The following is a 20,026-nucleotide window of genomic DNA, read 5'->3' as shown; positions in this document are numbered from 1 at the left end:
AACTGGAGACCAGTAGATCAGTGGCAACAGTTTTTGTGCTGGACTTTATTCAGATGTCATGAGACATTGACCTCTGAGGCCAAAGTCAGCTCTCCATGTTCCTGGACTAAAGGGTGGTCACAGGAAGACCTCCAACAGTGGCTCAGCATCCTTGAGCATGTCCAGCATCCTGTCCTTTGCATCAGGACCACTCTATTGATTCCTATAGAAGCCCACCCATAGAGTTTGAAACTGGTCTGGAGACTGTTCCTTGCGAGGTAACTGTTCTGTTGGACCATATGGCTCCCTGTGACTGACTTCATGCTGGAGTTGGGCACCACAAGAGTGCCTTAATAGACATTTTCAAGTCATATTTTGTGGCTAACCCTAAACCACGAGTTGAAGTAGTTTACAATTATTTATTATGCTAATTGAAAAGCTGTGATTTATTGTTTCTTTTACAATGTATACCTCTGGAACTTTCTGGTGGATATTTTCATTGAGGTGTTCATTTTAAGATAAGAATGAAACAGTTTTTTATGAATTGGAGTTGCATTTTTATTGTGTTGCGTTTTCTTCTTATTCAGCTGTTCTGGTACCACTTAATGGTTTACACTTGATCCTTTGATAAATCCTGACTTCTCTGAGCCACAGATACCCAGGACTAAGCTAAGGTTTTCAAGACAAACCTGATGGTACCTAATATCGAATTGTGATTTTGGTGAGGTCACTGACCTACAAAATATTTTCGTCACAAGTAGGTTTTCTTTCAATCAACAACTCGACCTATAAATAATAGAGAGACTAGAAAATCTTCAAAATTGCAGCATTTAATTTCACACAGAACATTATTCTTTATCAGAATATCCACAAACTGTATTTTGCAATATTTTGGTAGTACTACAATAGTACTACAAAAGTGCTACATTATGGTATTGAGAAATCTCTATGCAGTGGTCTGTGCCTCTGCTTTGCATATGTTTTCTGTGCAGATATCTCCACCCTGAGTGTGTAGGTCTTCACACATGTATTCTACATTTTAGTTGTAAATGTGGGATGGATGGAGGTTGAGGCTGGAAAATATGAAATAATTATGGCTAAACGAGAGGTGTTTAAGGAGAAGTAAGGAGACGCTATGAGCTAGATGTACTACCATTTCATTTTGAACCTTGCAATTTGCGACTAATTCCGAGTCGCAAATTACGAGGCACAAAATAAAATGTACAACAATGTGTTTAACACTGTTTGCGATTCCCAATGGGGTCACAAATTGCGAGGCTCATTAATATTAAGGAGCCTCTCGCCATTTGCAAGCCCATTTGGAATGACAGTCCCTTCCGTGGATGGTGGCCTGCTCGGCTCAGCAGACCACCATGTCTGGGACTGCTTTTAAATAAAGCAGTTTTTTTTAATGCAGCCGGTTTTCCTTAAAGGAAAAGGGGCTGCATTTAAAAAAAGGGCAGGCAGTGAAAAAATATTTTCACAGGCATTTGCAAAGGGGAACGGTTCTCCTGGGACCCGTATGAAAGAGAGGAGGCCAAAACTGAAAATAGGTTAGTTTTCACCCCTTTTTGGCCCATTCTGCTGACTCAAAGTGGGTGGTACTCCCATTGGAATTCCCTTAGAAACAGCCTACATCCAAATACCAACAGCGGGAATCCTGGCTGGACTCCGGTCACCTGCAGCACATCCAGCCGTTGTGGCAAGAAGTGAAGTCCTGGCAGAGTTAGTGGGACTACGACGGACTTCCCTCCCATTGTAATCCAGCAACGTAATTGGGCGGGTGGACAGTCAGGTAGGTGGGCGGGAAGACTGCCGAAAAAGCCCAATATGTTTCGATCCAACATACAACTAAATCAGGCCCTAAGTCTTTACCGCATTAGTATTTTTCATGTTGCTCTACTTTTAAAATACAAAGTAAATTTACACTTACGTATTTACTCACATGTCAATTTACCTTTGTGAATAGTCTTCTGAGCTATTGACTCATAGCTATTGTGTATAGGATGGTGGTGCAAATATAGTGGCAGTTGGTGCACAGTTCTGACCTGTGCTGGGCAAATGGTGCTGTTGGCACATACTGTCATATAGATATGCCTTGCATTTACACTGTGTTAAGTTAGCCTGAGCTTATTAGGAGTTTAAACGCCATTTTACCGTTCTGCTGCTTCTGCACACGGCACCTATTGTTATTAGAGCTTTGAGCCTGGTAGAATGTTTTGTTTGTTACAAACAAAAAAGAGAGTAAGGGAGTTCGTTCACTCGAAAGTGAACTAGAGACTTCTCCTATTCCCCTGGAGGAAATGTATCAAAAACAATGAGAGGAGTATCCCCTATGAGGTTGAAGAACAGACGTATCTGGAGGACCGGTTTTTGGCAAAAAGGAGGAAATTCATCCTTTTGTTTAAAACCCCTCACTCACCACCTAGTGGTGACATGCTTCATCATCGGGGTCCACCTTGGCGTCCTAGCGACACCAAGGTGTGCTGCGACACCTGGACTACAGTGGAGCGGGTTGTGAATGTGGGTGCAAAAAAATAAATGTTAAAAATTGTCCTGGTTGTACTCAAAAAATTAATTTTAATTATAGAGCAACTGAATAATGTTTAAAAATATAAGGGCGAGATCCTGGTAGGGGGGTTACGACCAAAGGGATCTCTATATGTGTTGAGTGGTCAACATGTTTCTACCTTAAGGGCTATTGCCCGGTATTCGTCAGGACCAGAGTAACAGGAGGACAGGAGGTGCGTGCTCCCTAAAAAGCACACCCGTTCCTTGATCCCCTGTGTGCCTACTGGCAAAAATGGCCAGTGGTAAGTGCTGCACAATACAATAAATGGGCAGGCGAATAAGCAAAAAAGACTCGGATAAGAGCTCTCAGCGCTTCAACGGGCAGGGCGTAGGGTCAATGCCTATAGCGTAACATATTTAGTTACTGGCATGGGAGATCAGGTTCGACCTACTCCTCGCGTCCTCTGCTCGGCTAGTGAGCAGAGGACGCGAGGAGTAGGTCGAACCTGACCTCCTGTACATATATGCAGCTGCGTCCAACTCTGGCTTTAGGCACGTTTTATTTTGCACTGCACAGAGCATACACACACACTTTATTATGCTTCGCATGCAGAGAACTGGTGGAAGATGATGTGAGCCCTTTCCACTAGGATCAGAGGTATGGGGCCGCCCTACTAAAACCCAAAGAGACCTTCTTAGATATAATGTAATTTACTAGCAAGGGAGGATGAGATTTAGGTGTCTTTTAGCCTTCTTCCCTCTAGCATTTTAACATGCTTTCTCCCTTTGTATTCTATGGACTAGTAACTATGCTGATTACTTTGTTTCTTATAATATGTTTGCTTGTATTAGCTAAGATACTGCGCTTGAGAACACTGCATTAGAAAATAAACATTTCAAATGTGCACGTGTCCTCATTTACTCCTCGTTCTGGATTGATATGATTGTATAACGAAAGAGTGTTCATGTGTTCCACGTTACCTGAGGTGTTCTAAGTCCATGTTCTGGGTTGTCTAAACATTGGGAGTTTGTAAGAACCAATGAGACACTGATTGCTAGTCTGGTAGGGGATTTTTGGGTACTAAGGTGAGTTTTGGCACACCCTAATTCACTGAGGTTCCAAGTCTCTATGCACAGTTCTGTGTAGGAGCAGAATCCCTGCGACAATACTAGCACTTTGAGCCACTTTAGTAATATGGCACCCATAAGCCCTTGCTGTAAGCCAGCCTTGGTCAGCATTAGGTCCTATATTATCTTTTTTGTATTATGTAATATTGGCATGCTATTGCTATTTGTATCGTGCATATTCTGCCACTGGTAAAACCTTAGAGCTCTCATCTCAGCCTGACAACTTTCCACATGATTCCATGGTTTCTATATTGCAGCATGAGTTAACTTATGATAATATGTCACATCCTTCCTGACCCGAAACTCTAGTGGGTGTCTGATTAATGAGATATGGGTGCATGATTTCGGTGTGTAAGGGTGAGTCTGCAGGGCTATACAATTTGTGTATGTATCTTTTAGTTTGGTGAGGCTGAATGACTTTACCATTTCCTGAAGTATGTTTTAGTTTAGTGGCATGATCATTGTCGCAGATGAAGGTGTATGTAGCATTTTTCTTGGTGGAAAGCTTAAACAGCACATTTAATGACTCAACTATATGGCTATGGACTTATGGTCAATTCTTCAAACACTGGCTGGAGGACCATACATGCAAGATTGTTTGCTGAGCTAAAATTTAAGTAAGAATATTGATAATGAAACTGTTGTCAGATGCAATAAATAAAAGAACCATTGTTCTTTAAAAACAATAGGTAAGCTGTGTTTCAACTGAATTCGAAATGTTTTACTAATTGGACATTGTGTTGTATCTGGTATCTGTGCATCTGGTGCATATTGCAGGTACAATTGTTCGGAATAAGTGTTTCAGGAGTGATCATTGTTTCTAGCAAATTTAAGGGAACATTGTATTGAAAATGTCAAACTTTGACACAATTGTTTCCCACCTTTTTGGGGCTTATGCCCCCTCAAACCTGCTTTGAGGAAGGTGTGCCACAGCGCTTCTGTGATTCAAAGAGATATGACAACCATCTTTGAACAGAGTCCATGCAGCCAGTGAAGAGCTTTAAGGACACCAGCACTTTCTTGTTTTTATAACATACACTACCTGGAACTTTATAGCTTTTAAAGATTTTCAGGATTTAATAAAGACTATTTGTGAAGCTGGAAAGTACTTAAAAGGGTGAAGCAAGGTTAATCAAGCAGATGTATGGCCTTTACACCATGAGGTTAGGGAATATGCCTGAAGCCTCTTTGTGTCATTACATAAGTAGGGTACTATTTAGAGAAAGAAATCAATACTTACTCAGGGCAGTAGTGGCAAGCATATATGTAGAAATGCTCACAAAATGCAACTGCACATCCGAAAAGGAACGTCTTGGCCCAAACAACCTTGAAACATAAAAACAAATATAAACCGATGAGGATACATTTTCAAACAAAGTGACTAATAATTGTTAAAAATTATTCTAGCTTAGCAGTAAGTTCCATTGAAACGAAGGAAGTATTCATTAAATCTATTCATTCTGTACACATTGAATACAAAGATACAATTAAACAATGGAAATAAAAACAACAATTCCAATATTGGATATAAGAATAAAGCCATTCTGGAATAACGTGTTTCAATTTAGAAAAACACGTTAATTTATAGTTAAAGTTGGCATTATTTTAACCATAAAATGTGATGTAATATATATGACTTAATGTTAGAAAATATACTTCTTCAATCAAATCTATTTTTCTTCTTCACACATGCAGGATATCACCCATCCATAAGGAGAAGCAGGAGGGCGAGAACAACATTTGCATCAATTAAACATTGTGCATCGGTTTGTCATGGAAAATATGCATGTAATTTGCCCAATCATCAGTGCAACATTGCTGACTCGTTGTCACCTACATAAATAGAATGATAAAGAAAATTGAGCTGTGAATTCTCTTTTCCAATTTAGCATTTGCCTCCACAAATGTAACTAAACTCTTATCAGGCCATACACAAGTACTTATGTCTGTGACTGCCCTCTAAGGTCTGGTGTGGGTCTTTGCAGTGCATGCTCTGGCATGACTGCTGACAGGTATCCGCCATTCTCCTAAAGTAGCCATTGTACATGATTGCAACATGCAGAAGCCTTGTGCCAACATAAGTTCGCAAACGTACAAGTAATCTCGTGAAAATTGTAACACCGACAATAAATGGGCGTCTGCCAAATGAGCCTGGTACCAGAATATCTTTTTTAGACTTCTGTCTGTTTTGTAAATTATATTTAGGACAAATCAGGTATATCAAACGATTTTGAAGTACATTATAGTCTGCTATATAACCCACATATACGTGTGATGGGATCGGTGACAACTGTCATAATATCCCCACTCCTTTGTGAAACCTCATGGAGGAATGTTGATGGGGGCTCTAGTAGGATGGGGTTAGGAAGCTTTTCATGGGAGATAAGGGGTTTGTGGAAAATACAGTGCCTCTCAATCCCCGTTGCAATGCACTTGAAGTGTTCAAAAGGTGGCCAGCTTCAAATTTCTCCAGCCTTTACTCATGTTACTGAGACTGAAGATACTGCAGGCTTGGCTGATTAGGACGTTCACGCTGGCTGCGGTAGTCCGATCAAGATGGTCTCTTTGGCAAGGTTTACTTCCGGTAAATGCAAAAACCCTGGAAATGACAAGATCCACTTCCTGGGTTTTAGCAGGCAAAGTTCTCCTAGAAAACCATTCTTTAGCTTATGCCATCAATTGGAAAGGAGGAAGGTAGTTTGAGGAAATTAGCTTTTACTTGCTACTCTGTATTGCCATGCTTCTACTTTCAGAACAGAATAACCTACTTAACTTTTTCATAAACTGAACCTGCTCTGTTGAGGACTACGACTAACTTTTAAAATGTTCTATCAACCGATTCGAACATGCTTAAAATTATGTAAACATTGCACATGTCCTAAAAATAACAAAGGGCCTTAATTTTAGGACTGGTCTAACTTTAAAAAGGTTAGGAAGTAATGGTAAAATTCGATACCATTTTTAAATTATTGAAAAACAAAAATGTATTTGAACAAGAAACTATCGATTTCTTTTATTTTAAATCCTATTCATAAGGTGTATTCAATGAACAATGTTCTGCATGTCTATTAGCTTAATTATTTGACTGCTGTCCTAACATTACACTCTTATTCTTTGAGGGGTTCAGCCTAAAATGTCATTGTGGGTATCTATTTGGAAATAGCACTGGCTGGAAAACGTTTGTTCTCAAGTATCTCAAATTAACAGAAGGGTAAATGCTGAATTTCCATACTTCATTTCATACTCAATTCATGTTTTTTTATTTCAAAATAGTTTTTGGTTTCATAATCATGCAAGAACATAACGAAATAAAAAACAGAGTATAGCAACAAGTTAGTACATAGCAAACTGATTATCAAGCTTATCCTCATGGTAATACAGATCCTGTTATTAAAGCATGAAGCATTGTTTCAATATTTTCACAGTTGTATGAGCTAAGTATCATATTTATTTTAGTTTCAATTTATACTGTGGAGTATGCTTTTGAGGATAATGGGAGTTAGACACAGTTCCATCAGGGAATAGTATGAACAGAGATCAATTTGACTTCCTAAGAAGAGAGAGAAACAGCGAAAGAGAGAGGGAGCGAGAGAGAGAGAGAATGAGAGAGAGAGAGATGGGAAAGCAATAGGAAGCGACTTACACAAGGTCTGTGTGTTGCCATAATTTGCAGCAGGATGGACTTGGCGACCAATTCATAGGTTTATGCATAAGAGGATGAATAAATGTGAAAATAGTGTGTACCTGTTGTCACCCTCAAACATTTTGCCTTTTTCCTTCCCTTTTTGCTGAATTCGTTTTTGTTGACTTTAAGACTCTGTCCTTTACCGTCAATAATCAGTGCTAAAGTGCTTGTGCCCTCCCTAAAACATGGTATAATTGGTTTACACCTGTTTGGCATATTTAATGTACTTGTAAATCCTTGTGTTTTGGTATGCCACATACCCAGGGCTTGCAACTTTGACATTACTAAATGGCTTTCAGCACTTATTTTACCACGCACCTAAGTAGCCCTTTAAACTTGACTCAGGCCTGCCATTACTCCCTTAATTAAGTCTTCAACAGTCATGTCAAGTTAGGCATAATAAATACCTTGCCAAACCTCAAACTCCCCGTTTATTACATATAAGTGATCTCTAAAGTAGGCCCTAAGTAACCCATATGACTGGGTGCAGACTAATCTAAAAGGTAGGAGGTGTACTTTTATGTTTTTGCATGTATTGATAGTGAAGCACACCAAAATTCACTGTTCTATATTGTGAGACCCACCGCTCTGATAGGATTACACTGGGGGTTCCGAATTAAAGTTATTAAGCTTTAATTTCTGATTGAGATGGAGTGGATCTGTCATGTTTCATACCTTTGGATTGGGAATGATAAATCCTATTTACTGGTAAAGTCAAATTTATCATAACTATTTAAAAAGAAATGCCACTTTAAGAAAGATGGAAAATTGTGGGAGTTATCTGGGTACTGTTTCGTGGTACTTCTCTTTATTCAACAGACACACTACAAGAACCAATGTTGAATTATGCTGAATCTGGTTATTTACTTAACCTTTTTCTTTTTGGTTTCAAAGACTGTTTTTTAAATCTTAAAACGTCTGAATATAAGGAAAAGACTTTTCATTTGTACATTCAAAAACATAAACGACAAATAAATAAAAAATACTGTGACAACAAAAGTGAGATATTTACAAGGTGAATAATACACTATTCTTTTTACACACTACTTTACAATTAACCTATACAGTTTAGTATTGTATATACTGGCAAGGGGCAAAAGAATATCAGTCTGTTTTTTTGAAGAATACTTCTCAAAAAGTGCCAAAATGCCAATGCCAACGCCTTTCGCTAAAGACCGAAATGGCTGTGTGGTAAAGAAAAGAGGCAAGAAGATTGCACTCACGAAAGAACACACACGGAGATGCCGCCTGACACTAAAGAGGCAGAAATCACCGCGGCAAGTTATTCCCCGGTGTTGCTGGAAGCCCGTCACACAAGAAAAAGAAAAACGTGATTTATCAACAATCAGGAAAGAAGCGATTTGAACAGTCCTGCTTACACAATAAAACAATGGCATGCATGAATGAAAGAAGCCTTCCACGACTCAGCCTCTCATGAATATAGGAATGAACCTAACACAACTTAAAACAGGCAATACAAATCTGAACACCGCAGATTTCTCTACCCCCCTTAATCATATTAGAAATTAAGAAGCCCTGTTGAGAGTTCCATAAGTTTTACTGGAACTCGAAACTCGTCGGCATTGGCATTTTGGCACTTTCTGAGAAGTAATTCAACGCTGGTTCTTGTAGTGTATATCTGTTGAATTAAACAGCAGTACCATGAAAGAGTGGCCAGGTAACCCCCACAGTTTTCCACTTTAAAAGGCTCCACCTCGCTATAGCCCTAGGGCAAAACCTCCCTCCATATAACTTTAAGAAAGATGTCATTTTTCTGCTCTTTGCTCTGTGTGCCTACGACCTGCCTCCAATACATGTCTAGGGTGGGCATTCCTTCTAGACATCCACACACAAAGGGAGATTAGGCATGACTTGATGGGGCATCCACATTCCGATGGGACAGCTTGGGCAGGAAGGGAGGGTGGAGCTGGGCATAGCCTCACACCTACACCAGAACGGTCTGTTTCCACACAAAGGAATGCTTAACACCCTGAATTGAGTTTGGAGCCTTGGCAGGAAAGGAGGGCCCTTGTGCACTTCAAACCCCCTCTTTGAAGTCTTCAGGACCTGGGGAACTTGTGAATACCCTGCCAGGAAGAAGGGATGCAGTGCTTCTGAAGGAGGCATTATTTAGTTCATAAATACCTTGAACTATAACAATGAATCACAGCTGTTAGTTGAGTCAAGCCCCTAAGAAGAAGGATTACTATGTGGTAAAATTCTTACCACACTATAGGCCTACCATCTATCTTGTATTAAAAAGTGATCCATAGTGAACTTCTATTGGATGCTTTAAATGTAATAGTTAACTTGGAATGATGAAGCTTTACTTTGTGGATGGTGAGGAATGAGATATGATAGGTTCTTCAATAGGACTTTCTCTGGGGCTAGCCAAGGAGGTTGATAGTTGTTCTCAGTAATTAACCAGTGTGTTACTTGGTTAAATGGAAAGGTTGTTTAATAGTTTTTAAAATTAGTTATGTTCACTCCTTCAATCTCTTTTGGTATTTTATTCTTTTTAATGAGCTACATGTTGTTTTTACCCATTCCGGATGAAAAGAGCTGGTTCACTTTTATATTATATTCTGATAATTTAATGGGTACCATACTTATCAGGTAACAGGTACTTGACTACTAGGGAAAAAAAATCAGTTTTAATAATTCTATTTTGCTACGTTAAAAACTTCAGAGACCAACCATCTGAAATGTCTGAGATTATTACAGACAGTTGCTGTTCATTACGTTAAATGTATTATACCAGGATGATTTTAAACTCCTGTCTCGAGTATTTCAGAAAGTTTGGTTGCTAGCTTATAACTGAGACCCCTAGAATACTTTTAGTACATAGGATGTTTAGGTGACTATTGTCTGGTTTGCCTCTAATAAGAGAGTAACCTGAAACCAGAGCATATTTTTCAATGGTCCCCATGAAAGCTTGTATTGACGATGTAGAATTTTAGGTGAATATGAGCTTCTCGTCCACATGCACTGTGGATTTAAATGCTAGTTTTTTGAAGGAGAGACCTGTAATGATTGGTTGGGGTGAATAGATTAAAGTAGTGGTTTAATTGCAAGGAGGAACAGGGAATGAGATAATCAACATCCTTGCCTCTCCCGAAACCCCTCCCTTTGTGCAGTTAGTAATCGCCATTTTCCAGCCCCTAACTCTCTTACTACAAATGTATGCATAAGTGTGCAGGGATCTCAGCAGTCGGGCAGATGTCTACACAGAAAAGATAGACGTGGGAGCGACTGAGACCTAGACAGGAAGGTTTCCAAAGAAACATTTCGTAGTATGCGTTTAGTATTCTTGGTGTACTACTATGCACAGTACAATATGCTGTTTGTGAAAAGATCCCACAGTGTTTCATTTTAATGGCTTAAGGAGAAGAAAAACATGCAGTGTTACTTTATGCCTATCGATTTTGAAGAATGTATATGAGCATAAAACTAATATAAATTAGCATACATGGATCTATAAAATGCTGAATATGTTCTAAGGATCTTATAGTAAATGAATACAGGCGTTTTTATGGAGCATTATGCGTGAGGCAGTTCTAGTCTGTGTAAGGCCATCACTGTGTGGGTGTTGTGAGTCTATGTTAGAAATACCTGAAATACCTGAACATATGAGTTTGAAGTAACTATTGGCATTGGGGCTGTCACTGGAAAAATGTGCAGATGATTTTCATGATTATAAATTATGGGTATTTAGACTCTCCTGCAATGGCCCACAGTACTACCATCATACATGGAAAATCAGGAAGGCTTGTGAATAGACACTTGACTAAATGTGTTTGTCTCAGAGGTAGTTTTGTAGAAAACCACGAAGTGCAGAAACATATAGCCTAGTATATTTCAATGCAGGTATAGAAAGTCAAAAATACATCACTATAAAAGTTTTACCTGGGTATAATGCCCAGTAACATCACCCTTATGTGCCGGACCTTTCCCATATATGAAGTTTTTCTGTTCATCATACCACCTTTGAATAGCTTCTTTCCAAGTTGCAGGATAACTTGCCATAAACAAATTCTCACCACAGTCGAACACTGAAAAAAAGACATAAATAAACCAATTTAAAAAGCAGGTATTCAAAAAATAATTCATCACCATCTGATGTTAAATAAGGCGCATTACTGCCCTTTCCCTTTCATGCAGCACAGGGCAGCAATGTGCTTTGCGTGTAACATTGATAAATCTCCCCTTATGTCTGGCAATATTAATTTTAGGCTTAGTTGCACTGCTCCAGCGAGGTAAAGTTGAAACTTACCCTAAACATAAGGAGCTAGTAAAGTGTCATTGTGCTTTCGTGTAATGCAAATGTTATCATTATTAAAATAGAGGGGCATATTTCAAGCACGGCGTTAATGGGCTTGAGAATATGACCTTGAGAATTCCAATAGAAGCCCAGGTTGACACCCGAACATGGGCTTCTATTGTAATCTCAAGGGCATATTATCAAGCCCATTATCGCCACTTTAGCAGCAGTTTTCTGCAGCCAAAGCAGCGATAATTTTAACGCAGTTTCTTGATAATATTCTCCTTAGTATGCAGTGCGTTCTTAAAATGCTTTTAAATTGTATTGGAGATAGCAAAGAGTTCCAAAGGTCTTGCATTTCTAATAGCTCTATAGCATTATAAAATGTCAGCTTGTGCCATTGAGTACTCATTTGGATTTCCCTCAGTTAATTTCACAAGTAAACTTTTAGCATCTCCTGCTTTGCAGACTTGCACAGGTGCCAGACATTTAAAATGTAGTTAGCTTGCTGAAGAGGCTATTTAAATTAATTGACCTCTAGGTGTGTTTGGACATTTGAAATGGCAGAGTCAAAAAGTAGCCTAAATAAATTGCATTGCATAGTGTCCTTCCACATATGTAAAGAGTCTGGAAAAACCTCACAGCTTTAGAATAGTGGGGGCATATATTTTGTTTTACTAACATTGAAAAACCACTTTGAGGGGGGAGTGGCCAGCTATTCATGGAGCCAGACGTGAGCTTCTGAAGCACCATGCCGATGGCCCTAAGTATGGCCTGTTTACTACAGTTTGGGGTGCGCTGAGTTAGCCCCCCAACAACAGTGCTTCCATCATGTGGAGAGGTTGAAACGAACCATAAGGAGTGCCCTGCAAGTGCCGCTCTTGAAAATGCTACAGCTTTGTTAAGATGGCAGTGGCCCTTTAATGGACAACACACCCAATGCGTGAGGCTCCCTTTTCTTCACGAGGTGGCCCAAACAGTTTTGCAGAGGTGAAGCGGAACTTTGGGGTTGGTGGGACACAGTCCGGGGCCCTGCCTGGCCACCAGCAAAGCCTGCAGTGGGGGTAAAGAATTGGAGCAAGTAGCCTCATCGACCCAAGTCGCGCAGTGAGCCGGCCTCCTTTGGGACTACTGTGAGAGGAGTGACCTTGCATGGCAGATGACTGCCAGTGTGAAGGCGGGCCGTTACAAGACTGTGACTGATGGCTGTGATGACTGTGGACCTAGGGGGGCATCTGAGAGTGACTGGGACACCTATGACACCATAAATAAGGAAATAAATAACATCTCAGCTCTGTCAGGTGGAAGAGAGTATGGTAAATGGCTGCTGCAGTTTAGCCTTGAAAGGAGTCAGGGCGCTAATAGAACCGAAGGTGCCCTCTGTCAGTATTGTGCTCTTTCAGGGGCTGTGAAGTATGGTGGTGATGCCCCAGTGGATGCTCGATGATCCACGACAGACTGAAAGAGAGACATAACTCCTTGATGAGTGATGACTCCAGTGTGACGGAGGCATCAGGGAGCCCCAGCTTTTTGCCTGCAGCAATTTGCAGTTGCCAGAAGCAAAAAAGGTGAGTGAGGGCATGTCTGCAGGTTAGGGGGTGGCGCTACCATGGGGATATCGAATGGAGGCCTGGTTGCTCCCCTCCAGCGGACCACAGAGTAGGCCCCTTTGGGGGAGGCCAGGCCGTCATGTGGCTAGACTGCAGTGGCCAACCTATGTTTCTGGAGGCCTCCGATCTTTGGGCTCAGACATCAATTGTCTGTGGACACTGTGCCTTGTTGCATCAGATGAAAGGTACGCACTAAAATGGCAAATTAAGGCTTCATACCAAATTCGTGAAAGGACCAGGGCTCCACCGAGTTGATTGATCAACGCCAATCAGATTAAGGCGCACTGGAAAATTACATAGATTTGCTCACTCTGGACTTGGGACTTCTCCAAGCAGGCCAAAAAAGTTGGCTGACAAGGTGGGCAAGACAGAGTCCTCTGTGGCACAACTGCAGTCTACTGCCACTGATTCTGAGAAGCAGATGTAAATCCCTTCAGCAATCAGAGGCAAGCCTACATTAGAGGGTGAAAGATGCAGAGCAGAATCCCGATTCAATAATGTGCGAGTGGTGGGCCTACCGGTATAGGCGAAAGGCTCCAGTGCAGAACTGTACATGGAGGACTGGTTGTTGAAGGTGGTCATCGAGGGCAAGGCACCAGGCTGTTCACAGTGGAAAGAGCCCATAGGGTGCCTGGAGGCCCCCATAGAACAGCTCCCCCAAAGCGCTGTGTGTATACACACATGGGCCTTAGCTGGTGGAGGAGGAACAGGGAATGCATACCCAGATAATACCCAAGCAGTTCAATGTCAACAAGAGTCTTTCGTAGCAGTGAAATGGCAGCTACACACTATGGATTAAAAGTATGCACTCCTTGCGGATTATGGACCAAGACTGCTCCCACATTTTCAATACAGCAGAGGAAGCATGGACATGTTTGGAAAGCAGGGACCGTACACAACCAGACACATGGGATTCCCAAGAACATGTTGGCTGGCAAGTACCTAAGTCAAAGCAAGGACCCTGCCATGGATCCAAAGTGACCACAACAAATGATTGTGCAGAATCTGAGATAGCAAAAGTGGTGGTAGCGTTGTAGAAGGATCACCCTGTCACCACGTGTAATAGGTGGGTGAAATTGGCACAGTCTGCAGAAGGATCGGGAACCAGCTCTACACAGTCCCAACATTGTAGAGATGATGATGATGAGGACTTGCCTGAAGTGACTCCCATGATGGCAGACTTACTGGTCTAAAGATAATGTTCTCAGTTTGACACTGGTCTGATAGGATGGTTGTCAAGACTAGCTGGACATATGTATGGGGAGCACCCGATAAGTGTCAATTGAGGGTCTAGAGGACCAACACTCACCTCCAAGAGTCATTAATAGTTTATGAATCACATTTAGAGACTTGTGTTTGGTATTTTATTTTTGCTGATGGTTATGACACTTAGGCCACCGGCATTGGGGAGATTGGTAGATTGGTAGATCTGAGCCCGCAGCAGGAGGTGATTGGGTGAGGAGAGTTGGGGGGACAAAAGTTGTGTAATAGGGTGTGAGTCCTGGCAGGTAAGGACTGGTAGCATGGGCAATGACCAATAATCATTATAAGAAGTACAACAAAAGGAAACCCAAACTGAGGCCAAACCCTGAGGATCTTCTCCTGGAAAGTAAATGGCCTGGAGGATCAACTCAAGAGAGGGGAAGTCAGACAATACCTATTGATACAAGACCCCAACGTGGTTCTGCTGCAGGAAACTCATTTTGAGGGGAACAATTATGGGTGCTTTATCTGAGGTAGATGCACCCTACTGGCACATGCAGGTTTCTCTAGGGCCTCTCAGGAAATGGGAATCCCGTCACATAGATCTGTCCTGTTGGAAGTCTGCAAAACATGGGTTAATGAGGACATATGACAAGTGACAATATACAGGCGATGCTATGGTGAGGAGCTGGTACTGTGCTCTTGGCACTTCACCCAAGTCTGCAGACAGAGAGCCTGAATTGCATGGGTATGAGGGTGTTGGAAACCGCCGATGGACTGACAACTATTGGTGGCAATCATAATTTGATGCTACAAGGATACCTAAATAGGGTTACAAGAATAGGGGAGTGACCAAGGAAAGGTACACGGTTGGCCACCTTCACAGAGGCATTGGGACTGGCAGACCTTTGCAGAGAAAAGCGCTCAGGACAACAACAAAACTCCTAGCATCCAACTCTACAGAACCCCTTATTAGGGTAGACTACCTGCTGGTGCTTATACACCAGATGGGCAGATTCACTCACATGACTTTTCCCCAGTGAGGAATCACAGAGCACTCACCCATGATTACAGTACTTTAAATGGGTCGCCTGGGGTTGAGGAGGGTATCGCTGTAGGACTTCTGAGACCTCATGGAGGGTAATACTAAACTAGGCGTGTAACTACGCTCAGCCAGTGGAGTTTACGTAGTTTTGCCTACTCCACGTTCCGTTGCAAACGCGGGGTTCAGACAAAACTGTTATCCGGCCCCTCCACCCTTCCAAAATAATTAAAAGTAATAAAAAGGCACTTATCTTCCCCGTGACTGCCTCCTCCTTGTCCTGGCTGCTCTACCACCTCCTCCTTGCCATCCTGCTTCATTGCGCATGCACAAGACATACTAAGTAGGGGTTATGAGTCAAGAAGGACAGCGAGGAGGAGGCAGGAGAGCGGCAATGTCAAGGAGGTTGCAGCCACGGGGCAGGTAAGTGCCTTTTCATTACTTGTAATGATTTTGGGATGGGGAGGGCATGGAGTGGATTGAAGTTCCACTGAGTTACTTTCCAACTCTGTGGAACTTCGCATAGAGGCACTACGCCTGCTCCGCCCAGTCTTGGATAATACTAAGTGCCTGCTGGTCAGAGCCACAGAAAGGTACTTCTAGGAAAAAAGGGCTCTGTACAATCTGAGGTTGCCCTGTGTGAGGCATGTATAACCGTGTTGAGGGGACAAAAAATCGCACAAGTAGTGGACAAGAGATGGAAGGGAGAGGAAGAGTGTAAATTGCTTGAGGATACATTAGTACAAGTGGAAGGCGACTACGTACATATTCAATCAAGGGAGATTGAGCATGGAATAGAGGAGGTGAGGCATAAAGATGAACACCTGATCCACCAGGAAGACAGGCCCTGTTTCAAGTTATGCAGGGCAGACTATACAAAGTCGGCAACAAAGTGAGGAAACTCCTGCCCCCGCTGGCTAAGAAAAAGGAGGGATAGAGGTGGGTCTGGAGAGTAAGGTTGAGGGGTGGGGAACTGTGGAATGTCCCCCAATAAATTGCACAAGCCTTTGCTGATTACCTGTAGGGACTGTATAGGATGGGTACCAAGGCTGATGGCAGAGAGATGGGGGCTTTCATCACTGACCTCCGGACCCCCTGCATGAACCACTAACAGAAAGATCTATTTGAAGCGGATATCACTGAGAGTGAGCTGGCATAAGCCATATCTCTGCTTAGTAGTGGTAAGACCGCTGGTCCAAATGGCTTTCCACCATTCTTTCTTAAATGCTTAAAATCCAAGGTGGTGAAGTCAATGCACAAAATGTTCATCAAGGTGAGGGATCAGGGAAAACTACCGCCAAAGTTGAGACAAAGGTTTGATGAAAATAATGGGGAACCACCTCATACACGTGGTAGACTCCCTCATCACCCTGGACCAGTCTGGGTTCATGTCATACAGGGCCACACAACACAATTGATGCCACTTTGTGTGCTGTTTCATGGATAGTGCTGATCCTAAAGAAGCAGGGATCCTTCTGACCCTCAATGCTGAAAAGGCCTTTGAATTGTTGGTATGGCCATACATGCGGTCGGTGCTTAATAAAATAGGGTTAGGTGAGTACAATCTCTCCTGGGTGAGGTTGTTCTAAACAGACCCTGTGCAAGAGTTTTTAGTTAATGGAGTGTGGCCCAGGAGCTTTAAACTTTCCAGACAAGGATTTCCTTGGCACCACTATTGTCTACAGAGGCCTTGGATCCACTCATGGCCTGTATCTGCAGGAGTGCACAGATCATAGACCTCCACTGGGTCCCAGACTGGGAAGATTTCATTTCTTTTGATACAGACAACATGGTTTATGCTTGGCAGACCCATCGCACTCCGTGCAGAGAACCTCAATATCCTAGACATTTTTGGGGCATACTCAGAACTTCAAATTAATTGCCACATGCCTTCCCGATCTAAAACAAATTCTTCGAGATGGTGGATGGAATCAGAAGGAGGTTACTGTGGGATGGCTGCATCCCATGAATTGGGTTGTCACGTTGACTAGACATCAGTCAGTATAGCTTTAGAGCATCACACTATATTACAGGGCCACCCAGCTGTTGGCTATAAATGGCTTGGCCTACTTGGCCCAGAAGGACCCTCTTTACGGGTGGCAATGGCCCAGGAATATTACCTGAAGAGACTGTATGGAGGGAGAGGGTAGACCCCTGCCCTACGAAGATGGTAGAGACCATGTGGAAACAGGCCACACAGAGGCTCGGCTGGGGGTGAGACTGATGCAAGGACCCCGCTATGGGTATTTGGGGGGCAATCCTTAAATAGATACACATAGCTTTTCAATCATTTGGTCTTGATGGTGGACTGTCATAACCTCCTCAAATATAATATGTCAAGCTTGACCTAGACTCATGTGTCCGCATACAACCCCTGTTTGAACTTTAGGAACTCTGTTTGATCCCCAAATAAGAAAGTTTATTCCACAAGTTATTTTGGTTGATACTGTCAAACGCTGTCTTGAATTCTATAAAACCTGCATAGAGAATTAGGGGCCCATTTACAAGGGGTTTGCGCCAACGTTCTCGTCGTGCAATGGGTTCACTGACAAAATATCACCTCCTAAAATATCATGATACAAACATATCAGGACACACGTATTGAAGTTAAAAATATTGTCATATCATACTTCTAATGGTAAATTCAAAAATATAAAAAAAGATATAGTTGTCACTAATATCGATGTATAAAATCTTGTTTTTATAATTTAAATGTACATATATATATATATATATTTATATATATATATATATACATATATATATATATATATAAATATATATATATATATATATATATATATATATATATATATATATATATATATATATATATATATATATATACTAGCAGCCCGTCCCGACGTTGTCCGGGTATGAATTGCTGCCGGCCAGTAGTATATTGTTTTGTAGGATTTCGTTTTGATAGCATTTCTTATCTGTGACAGGCCTGTGAAACGCTCCGATTCACAGTGCACTGCTGATGCACTTAAGAATGCGCGTTCAGTAGTGCGTGAACTCGAGTTTCCCTACTTTATTTTTCCTTGCAATATTATATAGCGCGAACTCGACAACATGGCATGAGCACAATTTACAATACAGAAGAACACATTAATTTGTGGTAGGCACGGGGAGACAAAGCGATTTGCCTGGAATCACAGGATGTTGAGCTGATGCCGAGATTCGAACGTAGCTTCCCAGCTCTAAAGTTCGCAATTCTAGAACTTGTGGCGGGAGGTGTGTCTAAAAGTGTATGTCGGTGCTGCCCATCAATGAAAGAGACCTGTGCATTTTTTCAAATGGGTGGTGAAAAAATATGAGTATGTTGCTGGAGATGTGGGCCGCCGTGCCACCAATGTCCTTACCGGGGGAGGGTAAACACCCATTATTACGCAACTTTCTTTCCGCATACCATCACTCCGCATACTTTCATTACGAAAGTACCATGACTCCGAAATGACAGTATAACGCATGGCATTACATTTTATATGCTTTTACCACGCATACATTTACAACGAAATTCGTTGTAAATGCATGAATGGTAAAAGCATGATTTTTTTAAAATGTTTGGATAAGGTAAGTATGGGTATAGGGGTATATGTTTTGGGGTACTGAGGTATATGTTTTGGGGTGTTTGGATATTTTAAGGGTTCAGATATAGTTTTGGGTTATGGGGTGCAGGGGTAGTTTTAGGGTTTAGGGATAGGTATGGGTTTTTGGGTATAGGGGTATTTTTAAGGTTCAGGGCTAGGTTTGGGTTTTGGGTTATAGGGGTATTTTTAGGGTTCAGGGGTAGGTTTGGTTTTTGGGGTACAGGGGTACTTTAAGGGTTCAGGGTTAGGTTTGTGTTTTGGGGTACAGGGGTATTTTTAGGGTTCAGGGCAATGTTTGGGTTTTGGGGTAGAGAGTTATTTTTGGGGTTCAGGGCTAGGTTTGGGTTTTGGGGTACTGGGGTATTTTTAGGGTTCAGGGGTAGGTTTGGGTTTTGGGGTACAGGGGTATTTTAAGGGTTCAGGGCTAGGTTTGGGTTTTGGGGTACAGGGGTATTTTAGGGTTCAGGGGTAGGTTTGGGTTTTGGGGTACAGTGGTATTTTTAGGGTTCAGGGCTAGGTTTAGGTTTTGGGGTACAGGGGTATTTTTAGGGTTCAGGGCTAGGTTTGGGTTTTGGGGTATAGGGGTATTTTTAGGGTTCAGGGGTAGGTTTGGTTTTTGGGGTACAGGGGTACTTTAAGGGTTCAGGGTTAGGTTTGTGTTTTGGGGTACAGGGCTATTTTTAGGGTTCAGGGCTATGTTTGGGTTTTGGGGTAGAGAGTTATTTTTGGGGTTCAGGGCTAGGTTTGGGTTTTGGGGTACTGGGGTATTTTTAGGGTTCAGGGGTAGGTTTGGGTTTTGGGGTACAGGGGTATTTTAAGGGTTCAGGGCTAGGTTTGGGTTTTGGGGTACAGGGGTATTTTAGGGTTCAGGGGTAGGTTTGGCTTTTGGGGTACAGTGGTATTTTTAGGGTTCAGGGCTAGGTTTAGGTTTTGGGGTACAGGGGTATTTTTAGGGTTCAGGGGTAGGTTTGGGTTTTGAGGTACAGGGGTATTTATAGGGTTCAGGGCTAGGTT

At 42.0% G+C, this 20,026-nt stretch overlaps 1 protein-coding gene across 2 annotated transcripts in view; it reads right to left on the bottom strand.

Moving 5' to 3' along the window:
- LOC144761283 (cysteine-rich secretory protein 1-like) overlaps nucleotides 1-20,026 on the bottom strand; it is an 84,322-nt gene that overhangs the window by 30,557 nt on the left and 33,739 nt on the right. For both annotated transcript variants that reach the window (XM_078646730.1, XM_078646729.1), the window contains exons 2-3: nucleotides 11,210-11,355; nucleotides 4,859-4,944 (exon numbers count right to left, since the gene is read on the bottom strand). In XM_078646730.1, coding sequence (XP_078502856.1) covers nucleotides 4,859-4,944; nucleotides 11,210-11,329 — 206 coding nt within the window. In that variant the 5' untranslated portion in view covers nucleotides 11,330-11,355. The remainder of the gene's footprint in view (nucleotides 1-4,858; nucleotides 4,945-11,209; nucleotides 11,356-20,026) is intronic.

Source organism: Lissotriton helveticus, chromosome 6 (genome assembly GCF_964261635.1).
Source record: "Lissotriton helveticus chromosome 6, aLisHel1.1, whole genome shotgun sequence".
NCBI classification, from domain to species: Eukaryota; Metazoa; Chordata; class Amphibia; order Caudata; family Salamandridae; genus Lissotriton; species Lissotriton helveticus.
The sequence above is the reverse complement of the archived record's forward strand: the minus strand, read 5'-3'. Positions and strand labels throughout refer to the sequence as shown.